Raw genomic sequence first — 18,864 nt, 5'->3', positions numbered from 1 at the left:
ACCCTCTGCATGAAAAAGTTGCCCCTTAGGTCCCTTTTAAATCTTTCCCCTCTCACCCTAAACCTATGCCCTCTAGTTCTGGACTCCCTGACCCCAGGGAAAAGACTTTGTCTATTTATCCTGTCCATGCCCTTCATGATTTTGTAAACCTTTATAAGATCACCCCTCAGCCTCCAACACTCCAGAGAAAACAGCTCCAGCCTATTCAACCTCTTCCTATACCTCAAATCCTCCAACCCTGGCAATATCCTTGTAAATCTTTTCTGAACCCTTTCAAGTTTCACAACATCTTTCCGATAGAAAGAAGACCAGAATTGCATGCTATATTCCAACAGTGGCCTAACCAATGTCCTGTACAGCCGCAACATGACCACCCAACTCCTGTACTCAATACTCTGATCAATAAAGGAAAGCATACCAAATGCCTTCTTCACTATCCTATCTACCTGCTACTCCACTTTCAAGGAGCTATGAACCTGCACTCCAAAGTCTTTCTGTTCAGCAACACTCCCCAGGACTTTACCATTAAGTGTATAAGTCATGCTAAGATTTGCTTTCCCAAAATGTAGCACCTCACATTTATCTAAATTAAACTGCATCTGCCACTCCTCAGCCCATTGGCCCATCTAATCAAGATCCTGTTGTAATCTGAGGTAACCTTCTTCGCTGTCCACTACACCTCCAATTTTAGTTTCACCTTTGCTTTATAAAAGTGGCTGTGGAATCTTTTAGATGGAGACTGGGCATTATTTTCTTGTCTCTGACAAAGGACAGCACTTTGACAGGATAGTACTCTCTCAGGACAGCACTGGAATGTAAATTTAGATTTTGCATTGAAGTATATGGGTTGGGGCCTTCCCTCAAGGACATTGGAGGACCAGGTAGATTTTCCCAACAATCAATGAACTCTTAATTTATTGAATTCAAATTTCACCATCTGCCGTCATGACAGGAATTGAACCTGCATCCCAGAACATTAGACGAGTGTCTGGCTTAATAGTAGAAAGTGAGCACTGCAGATGCTGGAGATCAGAGCTTAAAAATGTGTTGCTGGAAAAGCGCAGCAGGTCAGGCAGCGCAGAGTGTCTGGCTTAATAGTCAAACAATAACACCACAAGGCCATGCCTCCCCCTGCAGATGTAAGTAATGTTGACTGTGAGAAACAAAAGCTCACTAACTTTAATAATTTCAGTCCGAGACGAATATCTGAATCCGCCATTTATTTATACACCTATAGGTGGGTGCTTTGTCTAATTACCAGGTAAGGTAATGACAAAATGCACACTATATCCCAAAAAACCCTTACAATTTATACAGTTTCTTTTCCCATATGTTTTCCTTATTCCATTGTTTGTTCCCTGCTTCGCTTACGTCACTCATTTCCTTAAGACTGATCCCACAACTTCTGTTTATCCTGTCTTGTCCGTGACAAACTCTTATCTCTGACTCCCATAAGGGTGTTTGATGTCAGTCTACCGTAGGTTATTGATTAGGCATAGCTTTTCTTCTATCAGCATCCATTTCCATCCAGAGGCCACTTTGACCTCTTTAATTAGGGTTTGTTCCTGTGTCTCGGTGCAAGTGGGGAAAACAGATGTTTTCCTGTTTGCCCTTATATCCACCATTGTTCTGTATTCACGTCTCATGCTAACATATCCTTTCTTTTTGCTGAATATGTATTTTCTCATTCCTGTTCTGTATCAGAATTTATACTTGCAGAAATAACATTAATTCATTTATATCCCACATTGACTATATTGGGTATAAAATGGATATTGAAGAAGGGCTCATGCCCGAAACGTTGATTCTCCTGCTCCTTGGATGCTGCCTGACCTGCTGCGCTTTTCCAGCAGCACTTTTTCGGCTATAAAATGGATACACTGACATTTGCATGGCCATTCATGTAATTTTGGTGGAGAGTGTAGTGCTGGATAAACACAGCTAGTCAGGAGGCATCCCAGGAGCAGGAGAATCCACGTTTCGAGCATTAGCCCTTCATCAAGAAGGAATAATGCCCAACTCCTATTGCACACCTTCTTACCAAAATGCTGACTGGACCAGGCACAAGCACTTTCCTTTACCAAACTGGCGGCATAGCCCGCCTCAGGTCTTGTCCATTACTAAAATGGCGGAGCACCCCATCGCGGGAATAGTCCTTTACCAAAATGGCCGTTTGACAAACCACGGGAACTTTCCTTTACCAAATGAATACATGACGTCATACAGCGATCACATGCGACCTCGCCGCGCATGCACCAATCAGGGAGTGACGAACGTGTTCTCAGCGATTGATGTCTCTTTTCACCAATTGCAATCCGGATAACTGGGCCAGGCCGTGACAACGTCACGATCACGACCAGTAGTTGTGCAGGAGGGCGGGGCTAAAGCGGCCGGCCAGCAAGTTAGGTTGTAGCACGCACGCCGGGTCGGGCGGGTTGTGTAACGCTTCCTGATTGGACAGTAGCCCGGGTTTGGTTGAGGTGCCGGCGGTGGTCTGCGGGAAATGGCGGCCGGGGTGCTGGGTGGCCGTCAGCTCCGGCCGTTTCTATGGCGATGAGGCGGGTCGGGCCGGTTCAGGCCGCGTGAACGAGACATGACCCAGGGCAAGAAGAAGAAGCGGCTGAACCGCAGTGTCCTGCTGGCCAAGAAAATCATCATCAAGGACGGAGGCACGGTAAGGATCAGGCTGAGGAGGGGCGGTGACCCCGGGGGGAGGTGGAGGGACAGGGAGGGGAGGGGGAGGGGATGTGGGGGTGAGGGGATATAAAGGGAGGAGGGGAAGTGGGTGGGGGATACCGAGTGGGGAGGATGGCTATGTGGGGTAGGAGGGGAACAGAGCTTTGGTGTGCTGGTGAAGGTGGGCTTTGGGATGGGGAGTGGGGAGAGGTCAGTTTTGGTGAAGGGAGTTGTGGGATGGGGCTATAGGGAGGGCTGGGACTAGGGGCATAGTGTTTTGGAGAATTGCCATCTTGTAGGTTGAGTAATAGTGAGTGGTTCACTTGGGTTGTAATTTGAAGAGAATGGGAAATATAGGAGGGAGTTGAGGTGGATATGTTGTGGAGTAATGTGAGCTGCAGAGTGGTGTATTTGTTTGGATAAATTGAGCTGAAGGGGCTGAGAGGGAGAGTACAGTGGAGGAGTTGAAATGATGGTATTTAGATTAGATTAGATTACTTACAGTGTGGAAACAGGCCCTTCGGGCCAACAAGTCTATACCGACCTGCCGAAAAGCAACCCACCCAGACCCATTCCTCTACATTTACCCCTTCACCTAACACTATGGCCAATTCACCTAACTTGCACATTTTTTGGATTGTGGGAGGAAACCGGAGCACCGGGAGGAAACCCACGCAGACATGGGGAGAATGTGCAAACTCCACACAGACAGTTGCCTGAGGTGGGAATTGAACCTGGGTCTCTGGTGCTGTGAGGCAGCAGTGCTAACCACCATGCTGCCCACATTTGTAGAGGGAAAGAGAACTTTAATATTTTGAGTCCAATATCACCCTTTGATCTGAAGAATAATAATGTTGGACTCAAAGGTTAACTCTTTCTTTCTTCAAAGATACTGTCAGATTTGCTGAGTTTCTCCAGTACTTTCTATTTTTATTTCTATGTCCAGCATCCACAGTACTTTGCTTCTGTTTTGTGAATTAATTTTATGGAGTCTGAAATTTCTGGGCATTGGAATATGTTTGTGGTGGTGATGAAGGGAGTCTACACGGTGGTGGAGGAGGTGGGATATATTGGTACTTATGTAGAGGATGGGATATTTTGGTGTTTTTTGAAAAACTGAGATGCAAGGGTCTTATTTGGAGGTTTGACATGTGTAGGATGGTGGGGGGGGGGGGGGGGGGGGGGAAGAAGGGGAAGGATGTTTGGTCGTGGTGCTAAGCATGGAATTTTTAATTCCTTCATGGCATGTTGGAGTTGCTGCCAGCATTTATTGACCATCTCTAATTGCTCTTGAGAAGGTGATGGTGAGCAGCTACGTTGATCTGCAGGCCACTTGATGTAAGCATGTCTGCAGTGCTGTTAGGGAGATAGATTGCACCCCCTTCACTGACACACAACTATCAGTGCCAGATTGAGTGTGGGTAGTTGGTGCTGTGAGCTACCATGACTAATAAAGTTGAGTTGTAGCAGCCAGCGCTGAAGTTGAGGCAATGGATTAGGATAGGTCAATCAGTGAAGGCATCAGGAATGGAAATGAGTAACAGTGGTCAAAGAGCGTGGAAGTCATGAGAGAAGCAGAGGAAACTGGAGCAGCATAATGACGGTGCTCAAAAGATAATGTATGAAAAAGAATTGAGGTGGCACAAAGAACACAGTAAAGATGGTTTTTGGAGATGATAGGTAGCAGGGAGGAAGAAGGCTGCCTAAACAGTAGCAGGTAATAGAATACGGCAGAAGATTAAAATGAATAAAGAAACTGAGGGGTGCCAGTATATCCTTCCTTTGAGATAAGGCCTCCTCCTACTCTTTCGAGCCTGCTCCAATATTGATTATAATCTGAGTTGGATGATCAGCTGCTTTTCCCCCATATTCATTCTTTCATTTAGCTCTAAGTGCTATATTCAACTCCTTGAAATCACAGAATGTCTTGTCCTTCAATGTTTTCTGTGGTCATGAATTCCACAGGCTCACTCCTCTCTGGGTGAAGAAGCTTCTCCTTATCTCTGTCCTAAATAGTTTATATTGTATCCTTAGATTGACCCCTAGTTCTGGGTTCCCCCACAATCAGCATTATCTTTCCTGCATCTATCCTATGTGGTCCTGTTAGAATTTTATAGGTTTATTTGAGATTTCCTTCCTTCTGAACTCTGATATATATAAAGGTCTAATAGATTCAGCCTCTCTTTATGTCAGCCTTTCCATCCTGGAATCAGTCTGGTCAACTATTGCTGCATTCCGTCTGCAGTAAGAACATCCTCCCTCCGATAAGGAGACCAAAACTGCAAACAATATTCCAGGTGTTGTCTCACCAAAGCATTGTACAATTGCAGCAGGACATTTTTGCTCCAGTACTTGAATCCTCTTGTTATGAAGGCTAAAGGTGATTTGCTGCCTTGACTGTCTCCTGTACGTGCATGCTAACATTAAGCAACTGGTGTCTGAGGACACTCAGGACTCATTGCACGTTCCCTTCTCTCAATTTGTAGCCATTTGGAAAATTTGCTGCCTTGTTTTGACTATTTATCCAAATTAGACTGCATCTGCCATGTATTTACCCACTCACTCAGCCTGTTCAAATCACACTGAAGCATCTGTGCAACCTCCCCACAGCTCATCCTTCCCTCTGTACATTTGATGGCATTACTTTTAGTTACCTCCTATATGTCTTGGGTTAGTAAATTTAGTAAATAAATTTACACTTGTGGATAGTGCCGAAGAATGTTGTAGGTCACAGGGGGACATAGGTAAGCTGCAGAGCTGGGCTATGAGGTGGCAAATGGAGTTTAATGCAGAAAAGTGTGAGGTGATTCACTTTGGAAGGAGTAACAGAGTACTGGGCAAATGGTAAGATTCTTGGTAGTGTAGATGAGCAGAGAGATCTGTGTCCATGTACATTGATCCCTCAAAGTTGCCACCCAGGTTGATAGGGCTGTTAAGAAGGCATACGCTATGTTAGTTTTTATTAAAGGGATCGAGCTTCGGAACAGAGGTCAAGCTGTAGCTGTACGAAACTCTGGTGTGGCTGCACTTGGAGTGCAATTCTGGTCACCGCGTTAGAGGAAGGATGTGGAAGCTTTGGAAAGAGTGCAGGAGAGATTTAGTAGGATGTTGCCTGGTATGGAGGGAAAGTCTTAGGAGGAAAGGTTGAGGGACTTGAGGCTGTTTTTGTTAGAAGAAGGTTGAGCGGTACCTTAATGAGACATAAGATAATCAGAGGGTTAGATCAGGTGGACAGTGAGAGCCCTTCTCCTAGGATTGTGATGGCTAGCACGAGGGGGCATAGCTTCAAATTGAGGGGTGATCGATATAGACAGATGTCAAAGGTAGTTTCTTTACTCAGTAGTAGCAGTTTGGAACGCACTGCCTGCAATAGTTGTAGACTTGCCAGCTTCATGAGCATTTAAATGATCGTTGAATAGGCATATGGACGAGAATGGAATAGTGTAGGTTAGATGGGCTTCAGATTGGATTCATGGAAAGGCGCAACAGGGCCTGTACTGCACTGTAATATTCTATGTTCTATACAAATCATTAATAAATATTTTGAATAGCTAGGGTCCAAATACTGATTCCTACATTACATTGCTAGTTACTGTCCACCATTTGGAAAAAGACCATTGTTTCATCTGTGGTAAGGCAAGTGTCATGCATGTTATCAGTAAAACCCCTCCCCACTTTTGTATTCCCTTTGGTATGTAGGTCAGCATTCCATTTGCCTTCCAATTGCCCAATGAGTTTGGCTGCTGGCATTTTTTGATTCATGGATAAGAACATCCAAATTCTTGTGTTCTGTTCTTTCTTCAGTCATTTAATAATATTCATTTCCTGCACCATTTGAAGTGCATAACCTCACATTTTCCCACGTGAAAGACTTTGGAATTCTTTTTGTGGTACTGGCAGCAATAGATGTTTTGTGGAATCCCTGTAGTATGGAAGTAGGCCGTTTGGTCCAGCAAGTTCACATTGACCCTCCGAAGAGCATCCAAACCAGACCACCATAGCCTTGCACTTCCCACCAAACCACCCAGTCTGCACATCCTCAGACAAAATGGGTAATTTACCATGGTCCATCTACCCGCATGTTTGGACTGTCAGAGGAAACCCATGCAGATACGGGGAGAATGTGTGAACTGCACACAGTCGCCTGAGGCTTGATTTGAATCTGGTGTTGTGAAGCAGCAGTGCTAAGCACTGAGCCGCTGTGTTGTCTACATGCCACATGAATGTGGTTTTGAGTTTATAATGCAATCAGTGTCCCACGTAACTACAGATTGCTATGGTTCACGGACTCCCAGCTCAACTCTTTATTTTGCGGAGATGTTGAATCTGTGGACCTGTGCATATTGGTTGTGGCGATTGCAACACCTTTTTACTTACTTGAGTAATCGTTTGCTGTTCATTTGATTGCACTTCAGTCCTGTGTCCTGATCTTTTGGGTGTAGGCAAGTCAGAGGACCTCCTATGGATCTGCTCCTGGGTTTGGCCATTAGCAGGTCTGTGTAGTGAGCTGTGGAGAGGCTCATTGCTCTGGATGTAAGTTTGCTCGCTGAGCTGAAAGGTTTGTTTTTGGACATTTTGTCACCATAATAGGTAACATCATCAGTGAGCCTCCAGTGAAGCACTGGTGTTAGTGACCCACTTTGTATCTGTGTTTAGGTTTCCTTGGGTTGGTCTTGTCATTTCCTGTGGTGGTATTATTTCCTATTTTTCACAGAGGGTGGTAAATGATGTCCAAGTCAATGTGTTTGTTGATAGAGTTCTGGCTGGAATGCCATGCTTGTGGGTGTTCTCTTGTGTGTCTCTGTTTGGCTTGTCCTCTGATGGACGTGTTGTCCCAGTCGAAGTGGTGTCCTTTCTCATCTGTATGTAAGGGTACTAGTGAGAGAGGGTCACGTCTGTTTGTGGCTAGTTGATGTTTCATGTATGCTGGTGGCTAATTTTCTGCCTGTTTGTGTTTGTTACAATTCTTGAAAGTTACTTTGTAAATGACATTTGTTTTGCTGCTTGTCTGTATAAGGTCTTTTAAATTCATTAGCTGCTGTTTCAGTGTGTTGGTGGGTTTATGGGCTACCATGATATCAAGAGGTCTGAATAGTCTAGCAGTCATTTGTGATGTCTTTGATGTAAGGGAGAGTGGCTAGGGTTTCTGGATGCGTTTTGTCTGCTTGTTTGGGTTTGTTGCTGAGAAATCGGCAGATTGTTCTTTTTGAATATGCTGTATTGGTGATTTTCCTCTGCTCTTCATAGTTTCTCTGTGCTGCAGTGTGCGGTGGCTCATTGAAATAATGTTCTAATGCATCTTTTGTGGGTTAAAAATCACACAGTCCCAGGTTTGTTTGGAAGCACTAGCTTTTGGAGCACTGCTCCTTCATCAGGACCACCTGATGAAGGAGCAGTGCTCCGAAAGCTAGTGCTTCCAAATAAACCTATTGGACTATAACCTGGTGTTGTGATTTTTAACTTTGTATACCCTGGTCCAACACTGGCACCTACAAATCTTTTGTGGGTGTTGGGATGATTGCTTCTGTAGTTCAGTATTTGGTCCGTGTATGGTGTTTTCCTGTAGACACTGGTTCGAAGTTCCCCATTGGCTGTTCGCTGTACTGTGACATCTTAGGAATGGCAGTTTTTTTTTCCTCTCTTGTGAATTTTATGCCTGTAAAGATATTATTGATGGTCTTGAAGGTTTCCTCTAATTTGTTTTGTTTAGTGATGACAAAGGTGTCATCCACGTAGCGGACCCAAAGTTTGGGTTTCCAGCTTCCGGCTCGGCAAGCAAACTTGCATCCAGAACCCTCAACCTGAGCTACAAATCTTCTCAAAACGCGCTCAGATCATAGCTGCTAACTGTCTGCCCCTCTTTGTGCCAAAGTGTCCTGGGAAAGGGAACACATGGTGTCCACCAGTACCTCCGTCTCTAGAGAGAGATGGGCACTGCAAGGGGTAGATGTTTTTATTTCCCCTTCCAATTCCATTTTGATTTGGTTCCTCTCCCTCACTTTTGGGCTGTGATGCCCTTAATGTGCTTTGCATGTAAATTAATTGGAAAACATGTGTGATTTTACTGGTGATAGTTAATAGGTGTAAAAGCACCACATGATTTGATGTGGGGGAGAAAAATATTCAGTTGTGTAAGAGCATGCTGGCTATTAAAAAAAGCAATTGGATCAATCGTAACTATATTGAATGATAGCAAGCTTGAAGGGCTAAGCGGTCTACTCTTGCTCTTAATTCATGTGTTTAACTCATTTCACCAGTATACTTCAGAGGGCTGCTCAAAATGCTTAGGATAAGGGCTTGACAGAGAGCTAACAATATTCTGTTTCATTCAAGATTACTTTCCATCCATGATTTCTATTACACTAGTGTCAAACTGACTTCACTGTGCATAACATTCCTTAATACTCAAGTCATGTTCTTGCCTAGTTTGTTGCTTAATATTTTCTTGAAATGTATCCCTCATAAACTGACTAGATTTAGTTCCTAGCTTTGCGCTTTGCAATTTCCTTGCCTCTGGTCTACAATGAGGATAACGCTTATGAGAGTTTCAGACTGTGTAGGATATTCTTCAGTTTATTAGGAAAATGTGCCTACAAAAGGTTGACTCCTACCATTTGAAGTGTCATGATCCAAAGAAGAATGATTTGCATTTATATTGTACCTTTCAAAACCACAGGGCATCCCAAAGCACTTCACAGCCAATATTACTGTTCTAATACAGAAAACTCAGACTGTTTTGTACAATACATGCTCCCACAGATTGTAGTAACCTGGTAGTGATGATGTTTGACTCATTAAATATTAAACTGGGCACTTAATGAAAATTTCCCTGCTCTTAAAACGGTGCCATATGAAGTTTTACTTCCACTGTAATGCCGTGTCTGAAGGGAATGTTATAAAGTGAGTTATGATTTAGGAAGACCTGCGTGAAAGGATGGTGGAAGCAGATTCAGTAATAATTTTCAAGAGACTTGGATAAATACAGAATTATGTTTTTATCATGTACTCACATGAATACAGTTTACTTCTGTGAGAAAGAAAAATTTGCAAAGTTGCCGCTTGGGGTGCAAACCTGGGTGTAAAGGCACTTAGGTACAGATTCTTAGGAATAAATAAGAAATTTCAAGAAATAAAAGGTCTGGCATTACAGACCTTCACAGCATCTTGGGTATGAAAGTTATCTAAGTACAAAATCTTAAGAATAAATTAGAGTAAAGAAACAAAAAGTTCAGAATTATAGTCCTTCCAAGCAGAGAAGATGAAGTAGATAAGTTCGCATTGAAGAGTATAGACGGGGAAAGCTGGAGAGAGAGAGAGAGAGAGAGAGAGAGAGAGAGATAACTGGGTAGCTTTGTCGAAGAGTCAGCATAAGAACAATGATTTTAATGGCTGCCTCCTATACTGTGGTAGACAAGTAGAAGGCTGGAGGAACACAGCAAGCCAGGCAGCATCAGGAGGTGAAGGAGTCCCGAAGAAGGGTTACACCTGAAATGTTGACTTCTCCTCCACCTAATGCTGCCTGGCTTGCTATGTTCTTCCAGCCTCCTGCTTGTCTATCTTGGATGCCAGCATTGGCAGTTTTTTGCCTCCTCTGGTATATCATTCTATAGTATTACAGTAGTTAGGAACCTTCATTGGTTGTGTAGTTTTGCTTGAGAACTGGAAAATGTGACTAACTGATCTACTGCAAGAGCTACCAGCTCTGGTTACATTTGTTTGAAAGAGGAGTAGCATATGATGATTAGATGGGAGGAAACTTGCATGTGAATGTGGAGCATGCACAGTGGCCTCACCCAGTGGGTCCAAATGGCCTATTTTCTATGCTGTACACACTACATATCTGATCTGGAGTGTATATTTAAAATGAACTAATGAGGTTAAAAAGTACTGAAACTAGACTTAGAACATGCTGGCAGCACCTAGATGAAACAATGTCAAAACATATTTATTTGTAACAGCACTGTTTATAATTGGGTAGAGGGAATACTATTTCAGGAATATTTTTCATTTCTCTATGCCCAGAAAGGTATCTCTCAACACTGGCATGATTTGAAATTTCATTGAAGATTTTACAGTATTTTCCTGTAGCATTCATTCTCTGTAATAACTAAAGAACTTGGGAAAGTACCAACTGTAGAAAATGTTGTGGAAATGTCACCCCTTCTATTTTGCAACCGAGCAGCCTTTTTCCTGGTGTTGAAGATGGGTTCAGTCACTGAATGTTCAAGAAACCTGTGTTGGCTCCTGATAGCAAGGAATCCCAGCAAAATAGATCCACTTCTGGTCTGGCCATCTGTCTGAATGCATTGTAAAGGTTTTCTTACTGTTTCTCCCCCTTCCAGAATTCAGAACCGGTCAAGTTCCTATTGAGAATCCAACCCGAGTGATGACTTAGAGTCATAGAGATGTACAGCATGGAGCCTTCAGTCCAACCCGTCCATGCCGACCAGATATCCCAACGTAATCTATTCCCACCTGCCAACACCTGGCCTGTATCACTTCAAACCCCCCATTATTCATATACCCATCCAAATGCCTTTTAAATGTTGTAATTGTACCAGCCTCCACCACTTCCTCTGGCTGCTCATTTCATGCACATACTGCCCTCTGTGTGAAAAAGTTGCCCTTTAGGTCTCTCTTATATCTTTTCCCTCTCACAGTAAGCCTATGCCCTCTAGTTCTGGACTCCCCGACCCCAGGGAAAAGACTTTGTCTATTTATCCTATCCACTTGTTGGCTCCCCTTAAAGATCAAACAATTGAAGGGAATTCTAATGAATGTTAATGGCCTTTGTCTTTCTGGGTTGTTTTGAATATTGGGCACACACTTAATATCAGCATAGATGAGGTCATGCATGTCATCTTTTTCTTAATTTATTGAGAGTCTTTTAATAATTTAAGACAGGAAAAACTTGTGATTAAAATTGTGAAAGTTGGATTGGTGTCTAAAGGTCAAATTGCAAAGATTCACTTTGTATGATTAGTCAGGAAATTCAGTATTTTGGTTGCTTCATTTGCACCTACATCCAGTTTATTTTGGTGGAGTGGGGAATGTCAAGTGGGATGCCAAGAATGGTGTTCACTCTGGAACAAACCAGATTCATTGCCAGCAAATCAGGACCTGTTGCTGTTGCACAGTGGGAACACCTTGCCAATGATGTTGTGGAAAATGGACTAATTGTAGCAGATAGTCCACTCTAGCAGTTAGTTCAGAATTCAGGTTTAGCTTAACAATTTGAAGTTTATTTAAAATATATGTTCACTTTTATGGGGTGTGGGGAAAATCCAATTTGCCTCTTAATGTGATTTTTCCAAATCCGACTTGGAGGCGATGTTCCAATGCACCTCTGCCCTCATTGTCCGTGTTGATGGAAGGTGTTAATTTGGAAGACGTCTTTTCAGATTATTTGGTCTGAAATTCTCTTAATATTTAAACAATGACCTGGTTGTGCTTCACTGACTATGGATGGTACACTGCAAAGCCACGGGTATCACGTTAAAACGTCACAAGTTTCCGTGTTTACATTGGACATAACCTGACTCAACTGTGTCTTTGTGCTCCAGTTTGTTTGACCTCCAGGCACAGATGAGAGGAAATTTCTTAACAGCAAAATACTAGGAAGACAGACTAATGTCTCAATACTTTTTGCAAGCTTAGTACTCTTTCCGCCTCCCCTGCCATTGAGGTTGACATTGACTGCTTACAACCATGTGCTTCTGTATTACTTTGAACTGAGTGTCCATTGTTGCCCACTTGGGTTTAAACTGTAAATCTGGTTTGAAAGAAAAGGGGATATGTTTAAGGATGAGACTCAGCATGGAGTGAGCATTTCTCCAGTTGACTAAAGTGTGGTAAACGTTTGCAACTATCCAAAGAAGCAAGAATTCCTTTGTAAACCTACCTTAACTCTGAAAGCTGAGTAATCTCGTAACACAGTTCATATGATAGAAATCAAGTGGAAGGTGCCCATATCCATACCATCCTTGTACTTGATACAGTTAAGTCACTTTAAGATTCTTACTCTACTTTTCAAATTCTTCTCTGGCCTCACCCTTTCTTATCTTAATCGCTTCCAGCCCTATAATAATAAGGGATTTCCATAGTCATTTAATTCTTGCTTCGTGGACATCCTTTCTCGATCATGCCTTGAGCTGCATGGGCCTGAAACTGTAGAATTTTCTCTAACTCTTTCTACCTCCCTTTTAGAGCCCCCCCTTTAGAATGGTTTTTAAGTTTTTGTCACCCATCTGACTATTTCCTTACATGGCTCCATTTCACATTTTGTTTAATAGTGTTGTGAAGCATTTGAAATTTATTATGTTAAATGCACAACATAAATATCTTTTGTATTGAGCCTCGGAAAATTAAAAGCTGTTGACATGATCATGTAATCTCTGCAGGGATATTTACTTACACCCAACTGTACCTTAAATGGTCACAAAAGAGTTATTTATCTGTAGACTGTCTGCTTTAGTAGATTTCCTGGTATTATATTCCAGTAGTTTTCCTGGCATGTTTTTATTCCAAATTCCCAAGCTTTGCATCTTGAAATAAAATTTTTCCACTACATGAGAAACATCCTGACTTGCTGTACTTTATCAATTGACTGCCTAATTGTGAAAATCTTAGCTCACCTCAAAATTTCCCTTTTTGCAAGGAAAAAGTAATTTAGTTTTGATTCCTGGAATTGTTCTTACTTGCTCCTATGATTTCTGAAAACAGTGACCTCTTTCCCACTAGATTACTGGAATTGCTTGTGGAACGTTTGGTTGGGGATCCTCTCAGTCCAAGTGATCACACCAGGTGCTAAAGTTATAAAGATCCAAACCTGATTTCTCAACTGAGAGAGACTGCTGTGACTTGAATTGACATCACTGAAGTGGCTAGATCAGGAATGAAGTGTGCTGAAGTTGAACCCATGCTCCCTTGCTCAGTGTTACTATGTAACTTTTTGTTTTTCTCAAATCTATAGTGTTTATTTGTGTGTTGAACGGCCTTGAACCTGGCCCTTAAAACAAGTTATTTTTCAAAAATATTTGCACTGCTCCATTTTTTTGCTTGCTCATTATTGAATTAGCATTGGAGTTCTTAGCTATTCTGCCCACTAAGGTTTAATCTTTAAACAAGGTTTGAAAGAAAAGGACATATATTCAAGCATGAGAGTCAGTCAACTGGACATAAACTTAATCCTTGCTAAGGTGTGGTAAACATTTGCAACTATCCAAAGGAGCAAGGATTTTGTTGTAAATCTCTTAATTCTGAATGCTGGGTAATCTTGAAACACAATTCATATGATCAAAATCAAATGGAAAGTGCCTTAACATTATGGATATTACAGTCTTGTCACTACAATAAGTAGCTCCATTTCAACCAAACTAATACCAAGCCAAAAATTGAATAATTTACCACAGAGGTGTTATATATGCACAATGAATAAGAATATAGTATACTAAATGTAAATAAACTGATAAGCAGGATTAACATTCCAATTAGCTTTGAAGTATGTAGTTGTCTTGCTGAATGCAGGCAGACACTGCAATTTAAGTGTTTGGAGAATTTGGCTTTCGCATAAGGTAATATTCTTCCAATTGAACATTGGACTGCCTCACAGCACCAGGGTCCCAGGTTCGATTCCAGCCTCAGGCGACTGTCTATGTGGAGTTTGCATGTTCTCCTCGTGTCTGTGTGGGTTTCCTCCAGGTGCTCCGGTTTCCTCCCACAGTCCAAAGATGTGCCAGTCAGGTGAATTGGCCTTGCTAAATTGCCCACAGTATTAGGTGCATAAGTCAGAGAGAAATGGGTCTGGGTGGGTTACTCTTCGCAAGGTCCGTGTGGACCTTTTGGGCCAAAGGGCCTGTTTTCACACTGTAAGGACTCTAATCTCATCAAAACTAAAGCACCATCTCAGCTTGGTGACCTGTTAATGATCCCATGACACTATTTAAAGAGTATGGAATTTTTCTGGTGTACTGGGTTATAGAGTCATAGAGATGTACAGCATGGAAACAGACCCTTCGGTCCAACCCGTCCATGCCGACCAGATATCCCAACCCAATCTAGTCCCACCTGCCAGCACCCGGCCCATATCTCTCCAAACCCTTCCTATTCATATACCCATCCAAATGCCTCTTAAATGTTGCAATTGTACCAGCCTCCAACACTTCCTCTGGCAGCTCATTCCATACACGTACCACCCTCTGCGTGAAAAAGTTGCCCCTTGGGTCTCTTTTATATCTTTTCCCCTCTCACCCTAAACCTATGCCCTGTATTTCTGGATACCCTATCTATGCCCCTCAAAATTTTGTAAACCTCTATAAGGTCACCCCTCAGCCTCCGACGCTACAGGGAAAACAGCCCCAGCTGTTCAGCCTCTCCCTATAGCTCAAATCCTCCAACCGATGTTACTTCTTTTGCTAATCTGACACCTCTCAAAAAAGGCACATTAACCAGTTATTAATTTCTTGCTGTAATGGGACATTCCATGTTTAGCAATCCAAACAACAATGCAGCAACCACCTGATGAAGGAGCAGCCCTCCGAAAGCTAGTGCTTCCAAATAAACCTGTTGGACTATAACCTGGTGTTGTGATTTTTAACTTTGTACACTCCAGTCCAACATCGACATCTCCAAATCGTTACTATACCATAACAATCATTGAGCGCTCTCTCTCATGTTCTGCCTTGTTAGGTCCAAACTCCCTTTATGTAGGCAATTCTTCAACCACTTACTAGGGCAGAGTAGCTGAAGTTATTTCTCTTTACTTGGTTCATGATTCTTGCCTTGTTTACTTTCTCCCATGTTAATTATAGCCAACGATGAAGAATCCAGCTTCACAATGAGACAGGGCACTCTTATTTGTATGCTGTTTAGTTTGCATGAGATATTACATTGGTAAGCACAGAACCAAAGGAGGTTTTGCCCCTCTGGCTTATGTAGACTGGTTTCCAGTGCAATTGTTAATTTTAAAATTAACATTTCAGTTGTTTAAAAGTCTTCAGATTATGTTTTTATTTACAAAGCATTGATTTGAGTCTCAAATTGTAAACCAAAATGCAGCAGTTTCATCGACTTAGATTGCAGACTGACTGTTGAACAATTTTCCAGTTCAGTTGAATGTTTTAACTGCTGAACCAGCTGAAGTCAGGAGGCAATTCATGTGATAAAGCTAGTTTTACAATGAAGTCTAGTTCATAGAAAGCACAGTTTAACTATTTTGTAAGTCCCAGAGTAATAATCAGTGTCTGGTAATCCCTTTATGTTACAATCAATGGTTCCTGAAATGGATGGATAGGGGGTTCTGGTGGTTGCTAATTGACTGAATGCAACTGGATGCAGTCTGTTGCAATGCTGGCTGACCAAAGCACAAGTATCTTGTACAACTGGGTAATATGGCTATGGTCATTGGCACCTTCTGGGTGAAACTTTACAGATTATTCTTCAGAATTGGTCTTGAATTTTTATCTTCTGTTGAACATCTCCAAGGAAGTGGCTGTTAGTGTTTGATAGATTGGCCCCCAAAAAAAGCAATTTTGATTGGCTAGATGATCTTTCCTAGGCTTTGTTTCATACATATCCTACACTCATAAAAAGGTGTCGCACTCAGTCCCCTCAATTCCCTGCCTTCATTCCCCAACCTTCATTTTGAATTGAGAGATGTTGTTGTTGGGACATGAAAACTGAATGTAACAACAGGAAATCTCAACACTAATTAAAGAAGAAAATAAGTTGATTATATATTGAAACTTAAATAGCATAATGTGTTAACCAGCGCAAATGTTAAATGAAGCTTGGATTTCTGTTTCTATTACATTTCCCTTGACAATCTAGTGTTATTGAACATTGTTTCTGTCTTCTGGCATTATAGCTAATAAGTTTTAAAAGTTTGTGCTTTAGAAACATCATCTCCAATTCCTCATTCGTGTTATATATTTCTACAGCAGTCAAGAAAAAAAATGCAGTCAGCATGTATGATTTTGAAATGGGATCTAAATTGTGGCTATGACCCTGGTTCACTATCCCTCAGAAAAATTTGCTTCATCTGAAACTGGCAGCTTGATTTTGCTGCTCATCAGAAATCAACTGGTGCTTCATAAATTGTTTCTGCATTATTTGCATGGTTTTCACTATTTGCCCAGGTACCATTCTTCTAAGCTGTGTACGAGGTCTTAATACTGCCCATTGTTCAAATATAGGATGCAGATTACATTATAGTTATCTTTTGATATGTGATACACTTCAGAAAATGAGATCCAAATGACTGTGACTTCCCATCCTTGTGAGCAGTTTACAATCTCGTGCAATCTGTGTTTTATTGATTGGGAGTTATCCTTTTCTAGATTTACTGTCATTGAGAAGCATTAGTCTGTATTTTGGTGCTTTGAAACTGTAAAAATGATGTCTTGCAACTAGTTAATAGCAGTTAAGTGAATGTGCTGGTAGTAAGTGTAAAGTTTGCAAAGAAATTGAGTGTGATTAGGCCACTTTCCACTGTAGCATAGTTAACACTTTCTGCCATTTTGTAGGAACAGAAATTTAAATATCAGGAAGTATATCCAAGGATATGTCTGATTTTTAGACAGACGAACTTTGGTTTATAACTATCATTTGAACCTGCAGATTGGCTTGCATCTCTCTAATTTCTCGAAGTATTTAATTTTAGAATGCTTTTAGATTCTACTGCAAATGCTGTATAACCACTTACATTAAATACTTAGACTGTTAGTGTTGGCAGTAGAAAATTTTAGCTCTAATTGCACGTAGTCATGTTCATTGAACAATGCTAACCAAAATACTTAAATGCAATGGATGATGAAAGTTCATCGACCTGAAAGGTTATGTCTGTTTATTTCTTCATGGATACTGCAAAACCTGCTGACTGCTTGCAGCATTTGCTATTATTTTGTTTCCAATATCCAGAACCTACAATAATGCTTTACTTTAAGACCATAAGATCTAGGAGCAGAATTATGCCATTTGGTCTGTTTCTCAGCTCCATTATCCTGTCTTCTCGCCATAGCCTTTGATCCCCTTACTAATCAGTCTTTGTCTTGGTAACCTTCTTGTGCTTGTATTACTGTACCCTTGCCTTCCTCTGATTGATTGTAAAACACAGTAAAATATGAAGTTTGTGCATTGGCAGGAAGAAGAAAAAAAGCAGTATTACTTAAATAGATAAGTGCAGGATGTGAAATTCCAGAGGCATTTTGATGTTGTCGTGCATGAATCGCAAAGTTAATATGCAGATATAGCAATTAAGGAGGCTAATTCATGCTTTAATTTATTACGAGAGGAACTGGACATGGGTATGGGCATCTGTGAGACTAAAATTTGAATACTCTGCAGTTTTCGCCTCCCTATTTAAGGAAGGCTGAAAATGTTTTGGAGGTGGTCTGGGGAAGTTTAGTAAATTCAAACTATGTACAGATGTTTCTTTTTAATCCCACAACACTGCATAATGATTTGGAATTGAAAACTTTGATAATTTTTCATCCTTCCAGAGTTGTTGAGTCTAATTGAGCATTCCTACACACCTTGAATGGTAGAATCTAATCAAGCATTGAACAGTAATCCAAGTTGGGATTTTTCTGATACTTAAGTCTCTGTTACTTAGTGAGAACAGGTATATTTCTGTTTAAGTTGAGGAGGATATAAATGGAACTTTATATGATGCTGTATTGATGACGTGAAGTAGAGGGTGATAGCACAGACTCTAGCTTTCACTGCGCACTTCTCATCTTTGCTCCTTTCCATAACTGTTTGACCAATCTAAGTGGAGGCAGGTTTGGTTGGAGGCAGTTGGTGCTCCTAGAGTCTGGAGTCAGTTCAGACTGACATTTATGAATGTGACTTCTCCCATTCTCAGCTGCGGTAATGTGTATTGCAGAAGGTTGACAAGATCAAATCACAGGGAATTTAGAGATGTGGAAAAATAGGATTGTTTTTGAACTGGATGGGGGGTCTTTAGCAGATTTTTTTCACATCACTTTCAGGCAGAAGACTTGCATTTGTTTTGTGATTTTCATGGCTTGAATATCCCCGGGGAGTGTGCATTAAATGGTGCTCCTGATGAATATCTGTTATACTGTTGAAATGTAGGAGATGAGGCAGGCAATTTGTACCCTGAGCCCCAAAACAGCTATGAACATGACCACGATCCTTCCAGGGAGATTGTTTGAGAGGTAAGTGTTG

General features: G+C 41.5%; 1 protein-coding gene across 2 annotated transcripts in view; it reads left to right on the top strand.

The window, feature by feature from the left end:
* The first annotated feature begins 2,461 nt into the window (after positions 1 to 2,461).
* The window catches only part of LOC122565474 (solute carrier family 71 member 1-like), a 63,490-nt gene continuing 47,087 nt past the window's right edge, over positions 2,462 to 18,864 (top strand). Inside the window, exon 1 of one of the 2 annotated variants that reach the window (XM_043721480.2) lies at positions 2,462 to 2,674. In XM_043721480.2, the coding sequence (XP_043577415.1) occupies positions 2,594 to 2,674 (81 nt within the window). In that variant the 5' untranslated portion in view covers positions 2,462 to 2,593. Of the gene's footprint in view, positions 2,675 to 6,947; positions 7,210 to 18,864 lie in introns of those variants that run through there. The other variant, XM_043721482.2, reaches the window with a different exon arrangement.

Source organism: Chiloscyllium plagiosum, unplaced genomic scaffold (assembly GCF_037043375.1).
Source record: "Chiloscyllium plagiosum isolate Xiang-an unplaced genomic scaffold, Cpla_swu_hap1 HiC_scaffold_28, whole genome shotgun sequence".
NCBI classification, from domain to species: domain Eukaryota; kingdom Metazoa; phylum Chordata; class Chondrichthyes; order Orectolobiformes; family Hemiscylliidae; genus Chiloscyllium; species Chiloscyllium plagiosum.
The sequence above is the reverse complement of the archived record's forward strand: the minus strand, read 5'-3'. Positions and strand labels throughout refer to the sequence as shown.